This window comes from Ptychodera flava, chromosome 8, assembly GCF_041260155.1.
Source record: "Ptychodera flava strain L36383 chromosome 8, AS_Pfla_20210202, whole genome shotgun sequence".
In the NCBI taxonomy this organism is placed as follows: Eukaryota; Metazoa; Hemichordata; class Enteropneusta; family Ptychoderidae; genus Ptychodera; species Ptychodera flava.
In genome coordinates, this window is record NC_091935.1 from 134,214 (window position 1) to 145,715 (window position 11,502).

General features: G+C 34.8%; 1 protein-coding gene across 1 annotated transcript; it reads right to left on the reverse strand.

Annotated features, from left to right (window-relative positions):
* Window positions 1-2,189: 2,189 nt before the first annotated feature.
* On the reverse strand, window positions 2,190-9,993 carry LOC139138119 (caveolin-3-like). The gene is made up of 4 exons (XM_070706341.1): window positions 9,843-9,993; window positions 8,471-8,637; window positions 5,171-5,321; window positions 2,190-2,675 (listed from the first exon to the last, which is right to left on the reverse strand). The coding sequence occupies exons 2-4, from the start codon at window positions 8,573-8,575 to the stop codon at window positions 2,488-2,490; spliced, it is 444 nt and encodes a 147-aa protein (XP_070562442.1). The 5' UTR covers window positions 8,576-8,637; window positions 9,843-9,993; the 3' UTR covers window positions 2,190-2,487.
* Window positions 9,994-11,502: the final 1,509 nt, after the last annotated feature.

Genomic DNA, 11,502 nt, shown 5'->3' on the forward strand with positions numbered 1-11,502 from the left:
AGTGACATAAAATGTGACAACAAAGTCCTAAATACAACACATTCTAACATTAGTGACATAAAATGTGACAGCAAAGTCCTAAATACATCACATCCTAACATTAGTGACATAAAATGTGACAGCAAAGTCCTAAATACAACACATCCTAACATTAGTAACATAAATGTGACAGCAAAGTCCTAAATACAACACATCCTAACATTAGTGACATAAAATGTGACAACAAAGTCCTAAATACAACACATCCTAACATTAGTGACATAAAATGTGACAACAAAGTCCTAAATACAACACATCCTAACATTAGTGACATAAATGTGACAGCAAAGTCCTAAATACAACACATCCTAACATTAGTGACATAAAATGTGACAGCAAAGTCCTAAATACAACACATCCTAACATTAGTGACATAAAATGTGACAGCAAAGTCCTAAATACAACACATCCTAACATTAGTGACATAAAATGTGACAACAAAGTCCTAAATACAACACATCCTAACATTAGTGACATAAAATGTGACAGCAAAGTCCTAAATACAACACATCCTAATATTAGTGACATAAAATGTGACAGCAAAGTCCTAAATACAACACATCCTAACATTAGTGACATAAAATGTGACAGCAAAGTCCTAAACACAATACATCCTAATATCAGTGACATAAAATGTGACAGCAAAGTCCTAAATACATCACATCCTAACATTAGTGACATAAAATGTGACAGCAAAGTCCTAAACACAATACATCCTAATATCAGTGACATAAAATGTGACAGCAAAGTCCTAAATACAACACATCCTAACATTACTGACATAAAATGTGACAGCAAAGTCCTAAACACAATACATCCTAATATCAGTGACATAAAATGTGACAGCAAAGTCCTAAATACAACACATCCTAACATTAGTGACATAAAATGTGACAACAAAGTCCTAAATACAACACATCCTAACATTAGTGACATAAATGTGACAGCAAAGTCCTAAATACAACACATCCTAACATTAGTGACATAAAATGTGACAACAAAGTCCTAAATACAACACATCCTAACATTAGTGACATAAAATGTGACAGCAAAGTCCTAAATACAACACATCCTAACATTAGTGACATAAAATGTGACAACAAAGTCCTAAATACAACACATCCTAACATTAGTGACATAAAATGTGACAACAAAGTCCTAAATACAACACATCCTAATATTAGTGACATAAAATGTGACAGCAAAGTCCTAAATACATCACATCCTAACATTAGTGACATAAAATGTGACAGCAAAGTCCTAAACACAATACATCCTAATATCAGTGACATAAAATGTGACAGCAAAGTCCTAAATACATCACATCCTAACATTAGTGACATAAAATGTGACAGCAAAGTCCTAAACACAATACATCCTAATATCAGTGACATAAAATGTGACAGCAAAGTCCTAAATACAACACATCCTAACATTAGTGACATAAAATGTGACAACAAAGTCCTAAATACAACACATCCTAACATTAGTGACATAAATGTGACAGCAAAGTCCTAAATACAACACATCCTAACATTAGTGACATAAAATGTGACAGCAAAGTCCTAAATACAACACATCCTAACATTAGTGACATAAAATGTGACAGCAAAGTCCTAAATACAACACATCCTAATATTAGTGACATAAAATGTGACAGCAAAGTCCTAAATACATCACATCCTAACATTAGTGACATAAAATGTGACAGCAAAGTCCTAAACACAATACATCCTAATATCAGTGACATAAAATGTGACAGCAAAGTCCTAAATACATCACATCCTAACATTAGTGACATAAAATGTGACAGCAAAGTCCTAAATACATCACATCCTACCATTAGTGACATAAAATGTCGTTCTGTACAGTTAAGCTATAGCATCTGCAGGTACCTAGTGGACACGACAGTGTAAAGCAAGGCCTTAATAGTGAGAATTAACTTTTACATTACTATTATCTTTTGAATTTCTGCACTAAATTTCTTTAATTACAGGTACGATGGAAATCTAATTCATTGCTATGAACAGACATGGGGCCGTAAGATAGTTTATACTAGATTTTGAGTAGATGCCAGAGTAGGGAGCTCATACCGACCATGCTAACCTTCTTTACCGTCATTTCTTGTAAAGATCCTAAAGTTCCCGCGCCTGTTCAAACATCTTTACCCTACATAATTTTTTATAACCCGTTTTACAACGTAATTTCTGATCTAGTTTCCCTGAGTGCTCTGTTAAGTTCACGACATCAGTTTGTAGCCACACAAAGTCTTGAATGTTGCAAATCACATATATACGACCTTTCTTTTCTATTTTCCTTTCACCCTATATCACAATACATGAATGAATAAGCGAACACAAACAAAAAATGTCTGAGTTCAAATAAAAAAAACCCCACATAACTAAATATATAAGAGGCTGTTGAGACTTTTCTGGTGTTCCAGTTTCGTCACTCTTTTCTGACCAACACTTTTATGTTGGAGAATACTCTGCCTATAGATTCAAATAGCGGATCTAGGAAGCAACCAATCAAAATTTGCCAAAGTTTTTGGAACCATTGGATAACAATTAGCCAGGCCTTGGTGCACGGTACCACATACCACACATGCCAGAATGTCAAACAGGCGAACTCAATACCTGCAATAAAAATTAATATCATGTGATATAATCAAATGATTTAATCTCTCTAGGCAATTTAGTGCAAGTACTATGTTTGTTACGTTCTGTGTGTTATCTTTTGGCGAGTTAGTGTGTTAGTATGTTTATAATTTTATGTGTAGAATATAGAAATGTACAAACTTATACGTCAATACATACATACATATATATATATATATATATATATATATATATATATATATATATATATATATATATATATATATATATATATATATATATATATATATATATATATATATATATATATATATAAGCTTGTGATTTCAAGATCACGTGGAGTAGAGTGCTCGATACCGAAGCAGAGCTAGATAAATTACTGTTTTTACCAGTATAAACCACTTTATATTCCCACCGCACACTTGTTTTGTACAGTCAGCAAAGGCTGGCTACACTCGTCGGGTAGTTGTATCTGATACAACCACCCGACGAGTGTACGCAAATCGTTCCGTATCAAAAAGTATGAGAACTGTACTGAACTATCAAAGTGTATTCGTTGTCTTAAGAACAAGCATCAGGGCATCAAGTTGACCTATCGAGTTTCAAGATAGCCCATCGTCATTATTATCCGAACTAAATATGGTTTAAAGAAAACATTAAATAAGTCTAGAATGAGTTTATCTTATTGCTGTGCAATAAAATCGTACTTAAACTATATAAAGATTGTCCAACTTTTTCAGCCAAATTTGTCATTGTGTAACTGTGTTTTGATTCAATTGTCATTGGGTCCAAGGTAAGTGTAGGTCTTAACCGATTTGATGGATGATAAATCTTTGTTTATGGCAAACAGAATTGCAGCTAATTTGGGAGAATTGGATCTTTTAACTGTTCAGATTTATCAAAAAATTTAAGTACAATATATAGCTTTAAATTGCAATATTACCTATAAAAACAAGTGTATTGCACAAAAGAACAGCAGATAAAACCAACATTAATACACTGTCCAATTATCCCAAATTAGTTCTAATCGTGTTGACACCAGATTTACTATAATGACCGTGTTTCCGTTAACCCAACCGAACCTAAAAAGACCCCATTTTAAAAAAATATTCTCTAAATTTAAGAGTATTTTTTGACTCTCAGCCCACAGCAAGAAATTTTTTGTAAATTCCTCCGACATACCTACCCTAATTTTCGGAGACATGTAAACACACATATTGCTTTACTTGGCGTAGGTAAGATTCTATTTATTTTGTAGCTGTTTTTATTTTGTAATTCTGCAGTGACAAGTACTTCCTTCACAACATGTTTTCAATTTACTCGAATGGAACTAATTTGGGATAATTGAATTTTAATATTTTGCAAATTTCTCAAAAGTGTTGTGTGTCATATACCTGAATGTTGCAATATCGCAAATTACTTATAAAACAAGTGTGTAATGTAAAATGAAAAGCAGATGAGATAACATTTTTAGATTAAATCGTCATTACTTCACCATCCAATTATCCCAAATTATTTCCAATCGTGTTAATTGGATACTTGAGTTGTTTTATCACGAAATAACTGTGAGTTAAAATGCCATCAGTATTGAACCGACTGCTCACAATTTCTCTTTGAGGACTTAACTGAACTATTTATCGATGGCAATATTCCACATATTAGTAGATAATTTTGATGCACTCATATTAGATAGATCAGGTACATATAAATAATATTACTAACGTCTCAAAAGAAACAGCTTCAGCCGCTCGAGATCAGATATATTCTGATGAATGGTATCAATCAATGCTGAGTCTTTTTCCAAAATTGTGGCCAACTATTGCACAATAAATCAGATAATTAAAAGACTTGATATGAGTTTGTGATTTTCTCAGTAGCTTTCTTCTAAGGCTCATTTTTTGTAATTCTTTCACTTTTTGCAGTCGCTCACAGCTGGTGGTATTTAATCTAAGTTCTCCGTATTCCAAGCTAACATTGACATCTGTCTGCTGTACTTTCAACCACAGCCCTGCTCGGCGGCCAAGCAACATTACTAGTTAGCGCTCTTTCAACACATCCTAAGCAGATTTAACAATGAGAAAACAGAATGTTCCGTTTTAATTTGTTCAAAAGTATTTTTGCAATTAAAAGCAGCCAACAAACAACCTTCCCCTCTGTAAGTGTGTTTGCTGAATAAAATCGAGTACACGTGTTAAAGAGTAGCTGACGTCAGCGGTGCTTGTTACGATTGTACAACAATGACTAAAGTAATTGATATAGAAGGTGTCGTGGATCATTACTTTCATGATTTTCATGGATTGATTTTTACTTCGGCACATGCGTAAGTTTTTAAGACATCTTGGGTCGGTGGGAAAAGTTAAGGAGTGTAGGGTAACCAGAATCATATTAGTATTCCCTTTGGCCTACGTACTGTGAATTAATGATGCGCATTTTTTTGTTTACAAGTTTCCATCTTTAAATGTGGGAATAAATAGAGTGCAAAAATTACGTATTATTGTTGCTGTTGCACTCACCCCAGAAAATGGCACAAGGAATGCCACAGATAAGAGTGGTCAGTCGGTAACACCAAAACTTCACACCGGTAAAAGTAATGAATGCCCACTTCCAGATGCCACCAAAGCTATGCATTCCCACAGGTTCCGCGAACACTTCCTCAAAAGACACCTATATGTAAATCAGAAGTAAACAAATCAATAATCATTCTCTTTGGCAAATGTTGATGTGATACAATAATTCCATGAATGAAGACGACGTAACGTATCATATATGAAATTTAGTTTTGATTTCAAAAGAACGAAAACGAAACAAAGAGCTGATATTTACAAACATGCAAAACTATTCATATCAGGGCTATATATATTTCGATACAACGCATGTTTGACAAAAAACATAAAGAAAAACAAATGCTATCATAACAAATAATGGAATAATATAAAAACGTATTCCAGCTGTCTGCGTAACGACTTAACTTTGTTTTATCAAGTATTCCTTCTCGGTCGAGCGGAAAGTCCAAGTACAGTTCTCGGTTCAGTCTCGTCTGTTAACTTTTGACTTCCTACCGCCCTTACTTACCAAAAAACTTTAAACATCTGTGCGTCGCAATTTATTTGTGCAATAATATGTATTCCCTAACGACTGCATCCATGCCTATTCTGGTTCACTAATTCACTCATGTCCGTTCCGGGTATTTTTTCTTTTTCTACGTTGGTATCGCTTAATTCATCGCACTAATTCTAAATACTACAACATAATTTTATGAGTCGAGAACGAAATATTCACGTTCGTACTGCATTACAACAGATGTGCGTCACTGTTATAGCTATTAAAAATGTTGAATACTATGTGCATGTAAAAGGCCAACAATCTGTACTCTACAAAGTGAACACGCGTACGACACCAGCTGGTGTGTATTTGCAATTCCAATCTTTTCAACTGCCTACTCTTTGACATGTTGTATGTATTTATTCCTTTTGATGTACCCTAATTCAAATACAGATCGTATTGATGAAGAAAGGTTGACCTCTGACGCTGCTTATTGTTTTAATTTGTTTCGGTATTTCTGTCACACATCGAGCTGACAGAAAAGAGAAAGGTCGCTCGTTCTTACTATTTTGAATCGAAAATAATATAGTGGAGATTAATAGAAATGTATATACCAGTAATTTATTTTTTGGTTAAACGTTGTAAGTTAATCCGTATGACGTAACCATTATGTATGGGCAGTATGTAAAATATATCTGACATATTCTAATGAAAGCTTATCTACTCAACCGCGAACCTGTAATTAAAACCCATGTAGCTGTAATTCTTGAAATTTGTGGACCTGAAAAAAGGCTTTCTTTTTTCTCTGGTTTTCTTTAAATTCCACAAATTTAAAGGATATAGTCTTTTACCACTGAAAAATTGGACGAGCAAATTTAAAGTTCAACCGTTATTTTGATTTCCCGCCATTTTTAAAAATTGGTAATATTACAAAGAAAACATAGCATATGGTGTCCCAGTGGAGAACATTCTGCACTATGCATTACATTTTGGACTACTGTGTTGTTTCTGTGAAGATTCCAATAACACGATTGGAACTAATTTGGGATAATTGGATCTTCATATTTTTTCAAATTTCTCAAAAATGTTAGGCGTCTATAGCTGAATGTCTCAATATTACAAATTACTCATAGAACAAGTGTGTAATGTAAAAAGAAAAGCAGATGAGCTTACATATGTAGATTTTAAAGACATTACTTCACCATCCAATTATCCCAAATTAGTTTCAATCGTGTTCAATGCATATATGCACTTTGTACTTTGTTTTTGCTTTATTTGCATGAAGGCGCTATTTTATGTTTGGGCAGACATTTATTTATCTTGCTCAAAATTGCACATGTAGTCCCAGTTGAAAGTTTATGAGTGCATTCCCATGAACTTGTTTTAGTTTGGAAGTAAAATCACAGAAATAATGCAAAAAAGAAGCAGCTATCGGGCCTTTAATTAAGTCATCGAGGAATAATTATCCTGGCTCGCAGGTCGTATGAAATTGAGCATTTAATATTCATTCGCTGCATTACTTCACGATATTCTAATACAATAACTGAATCCATAAATATAGTATGACCACACTTTAGAATAACACCCGCTTTGGTTCCCTTATTAGATCAATAAAGATCACGGTAAAACGGTATCACAGATATAATTTATTACAAGAAATGGTAAGGTTTATTGCTGGGTGGCAAAAGTAATCTCATGTCGATAGTATCTGTAAACTCAAATGGTAAGCTATCCGTGTTTGTACCTGTGTAGTGTACCTTACTACAGCCAAGGTTATTTTGCAAGTATATAGGGCACCTTTGGTTCTACCTACAAATTAAGACTACGCAACAACCTAAACTGAGTAATTGAAATTTGGATTATATTTGTGCTCTTTATGTCGAACTGATACACGTGCGTGGCAAAGAAGTGGAAAGGGGTAAATTGACGGTTGTTGAAGTAAAGGAATTTATCTACGTAATATTTATGCTTGGAACAAAATGAGAATGTTGTCGAAAAATGAAATATATACGTTTTGGCCTAATTCATTGCACAAATTAATATTAATTTTTGCTTCAATAAATCAAGCATATGTCCCTCTTCCTCACTACACCCTTGTAATTTATTCACCACATCCATGTCTGAGAGAAGACACCAAATTAAAAATTGAAACTACTTGCAATAAGGCAACTTGATGACATTCTAAATTTGATGTTCATGCACATTATGATTAATTCATACTTCTTCAAAAATCAGAATTGTGAGAAATTACGTTATTGAAATAAGGGTCTAGGACCGCACTTGATCGCTCCCCTAAGTATGGTGCATCGCGTTTGCAGCCACTTCAGTGACATTTAGTATTTCAGTGTTAATAAAGAAAAACCCTGCGTAAAGATTAATTCTTATGGAACAATAGACCCTATGTGAAAATGATAAAAACAAATGCACCGTTGCATCATTGATTCATTTCCCTTCACAGCTTAATATTCCATTAGCACTGCACATACTATGCACCAATAGCCAGGGTACCAGCAGTTATTTCTGAACTATTTTGATTGCTGAGATGGTTTAGTTGCGGTATTTGGGACAGTATGCCCAAAAGTGGGTTGCCTACGCTCAAGTCATGTCGTGGGAAGCTCTAGAATTTCCAAAAATGCTAATTACTGTTTGTTTTGTTTTTGTGTCTAGGGGGGGGGGGGTTTACATTCGACATTTGCTCAAACGTACATTGCCTCAGCAAAATTGACAGGCACAATGGAAAGGAACACTGCTGAAAAGGCCACAATACATACCTTGACAAACTCGTTCATGTTTGTTGGGTCTCTGTCTACCATATCCAGATTTGCACTGCTTGGAGCAGTTATTTTCACGTCAATTTCGTTTTCACTGCGACTCATGGTGAGATTTGAATCATGTGACAGCACCTCAGTAGTACGTCAACGGAGTCGGAAAAATATTTCTGGAGAAAAAAACGATGCAAAGCTCCCGTCAGTGTGTCAAGCGTCTATGTCTATGTAGTTCAAGAATTGGTCAGTAAAAATATTCCTTCAGCGAAATTAATGCCACATTTTAGCATATTATGCAAATTACCGGCTAATTGGCGGCACACAGTATAAATAGCCTACTGAGATACGTAATCTAGGATAAGAGCTGAATATAATGCACCAACTGTGACACCAACATCTCGTGTGTACGAATATCTGAATTTAACAAAACATGGCAATACCGTAACATATACCGGTTTAATCTGTTGTCAAACACTCGGTTTAAGGAAGTCGTTCTCAAATCGAATGTAACTTTATTGTACTGGGATATCACGTTTTGGTGGATTTTATCGCGCCTCGTTCTATGGTCATTCCTAAAGTCAATTCATGTCAGTCACCTAGAAACAGATGTTCACTGGCGGCAACATCACATCCCAATTGAGTAAAGCTGTCAAAAATACTGTATACCCGGAGGGCATCCAATAGGTAAACAGACATTCAGCCATACAACAAAATCACAAGCCCCTTCATCCAATGGAAACCCGTTCAAACCTTGACACATACCAATTCATCTGAAATGCAAATATGGAGCGAGAGGCTTCTACAGAGAAACACACAAAATAGAAATCACATTTACAGGAAAACCATTGCTGTATTTTTTTGCATTTGCATGCGAACCATAGCTTTCTCCCATGCAAGGAAGAAGAAGTCATATTTCACATTAAAAGTGCAAATAACCTAGATTCCAGCTAATTTTATAAACACATTTCTGCACGTCTGACTATTTTTTCCTTTATTGATGGAGCTTTTGCTTCGCTCAAAATGTATCGCCGGGATAGGATCTTCTACAGATGTGAGAAAATGATTCGAAGTGGTCTAGAGAAACCTTGGTATTATTTTTTGAGATCACCATTGCTCCTCTTAAATATGGGTCCCACAAACACTTTCAAAAAAAAACCCAGACCGGAGCCACTTAAAATCGATAGATCCAAAAGAAGAAAGACTGAAGAGGAAAACAAAAATGTTGTCACGAAAGAAGTAACTCAAAAATATTTGACGTTCTTTAATACTCAAATATACGCTTTCTTCGGGCATAATGAAACAGCAGTTCTGGCTAATTGAGCTTTATGTCAATAAATGCAAGCATTTTCATTGATGATAATCACCAAAACCAACTTACGCTGATCTCCAACTGCAAATAATCGCACTTCCTCTGGCAAATTCTTCAAATATTTGGACCAAACGAATCTAAACAAATATGTTCAACATTTTCCATTATTTACCGGCAAAGTTCATATTCACAGTAACCAATTAACAAAGACTGAATTCATTATCATGGCATACCAGTATATAGCATTATCACTTAAATAGACCGGCCTTCATGTTACGTAATATTCGTCACTGTTGTAACCATGCAGTGAACTTACCCTCCCATTCAACGTTTCCAAGGTAAAAGCTACCGGGCACATTATGAAATAATAATACTCTGTTTATATATTCTAATTAAGTTCAAGATATCGCCGTTAGCTAAGGCAAAGTTCAGGGGAGTAAGATGGCTTGGTCAGTGCTGATAAATGAATCGACAGATTTCACAAAGGCATGAAAAATAGTGTACAAACTATTAAATGAGAAAAAAATAACTAACCAGATTAACTAGATAGTCTCTACCGCATATAATTTTCGGGCTTGAAAATTGATCTATGTAGGATTTGAACCCACGTCCTCCGAATTCACTTCTGATGCTCTAGCAACTAGTTAACTTAGAGAAAGGATATCATTTACATACAAGAGCACAGGGAACTCTGACTAAATAACAGTAAACAAGTAAAAGAATAGAAAAATAAAAAAAACAAAAAAAAAGGTCCAAAAAGAAAGAAAATAGACAGAATAAACAGAACAAAGAAGAAAACAAACAAGTAAATAAACAAATGACTGACGGATCCATTGTGAGATCGAGACTAAAAACAGTCAAAAAAGCAAAAAACAAATAAGTAAACAAGCAAACGAATGACAGATCGATTGTAAGGGGAACACCATTTGATTTCTGGGGGGGGGTATGGAGGATTTTGAGAAAAAAAAAATTGTCGCCAGGTGAGATAGAAGAAAAAAAAATTGATCCTGTCATGGCCTGAGAAAAAAAAATTGTCATAACAGACAGAAGTGAAAAAAAAATTGTCACAATGCACCAGAAATTAGCAAAATTTGGAAACCCTATTCTCATATATTCTTTGCCGGCGCGCCGCCATAGGCGGCGCAAATGTTTTTACCACAAGCAATTCTTATGTTTTTTTCCCAGCACTTATGATATAAGCATGCACTACATAGGTCTACTTTACACCTCAGTACACTCAATGTTTTCCTGCTCTTTTCTGACCCAAGAAATCATATTTCAGGATTTCTGTTGCAATATCTCAATGGCATAGGCACTATCTAAAGGGGACTATTTGACTTCTGTAAATTGTGAAAATTTAAAACACAAGACAGGAGTCAATAAACTAGTGTTAAAATCAATATATTATTCTCTCAATATAAATATATTAGGAAGATGTACAAGTTGACCATGAAAAATTGAGGAACAACAAATATAATGAAATACAAGGGAGGGGGTCATGCACTAAAAAAATTGAAAACTTCAGGGGGGCGTTACTCAAAATGTGGAGAGGAAGAAGGGGGCGGGGTTACTCAATTTTTTTTGGCGAAACAAATTGAAACACATCTCAGATTGCACCATTGCACACATCCATTTCTCAAAATTTTCAATGCGAGAGGGGGGCACCCCCTCTCGTGCTCTCCCACCCTTTGGTCTTCTAACAGTTTTACTGGTAAAAGACAAATTTAAA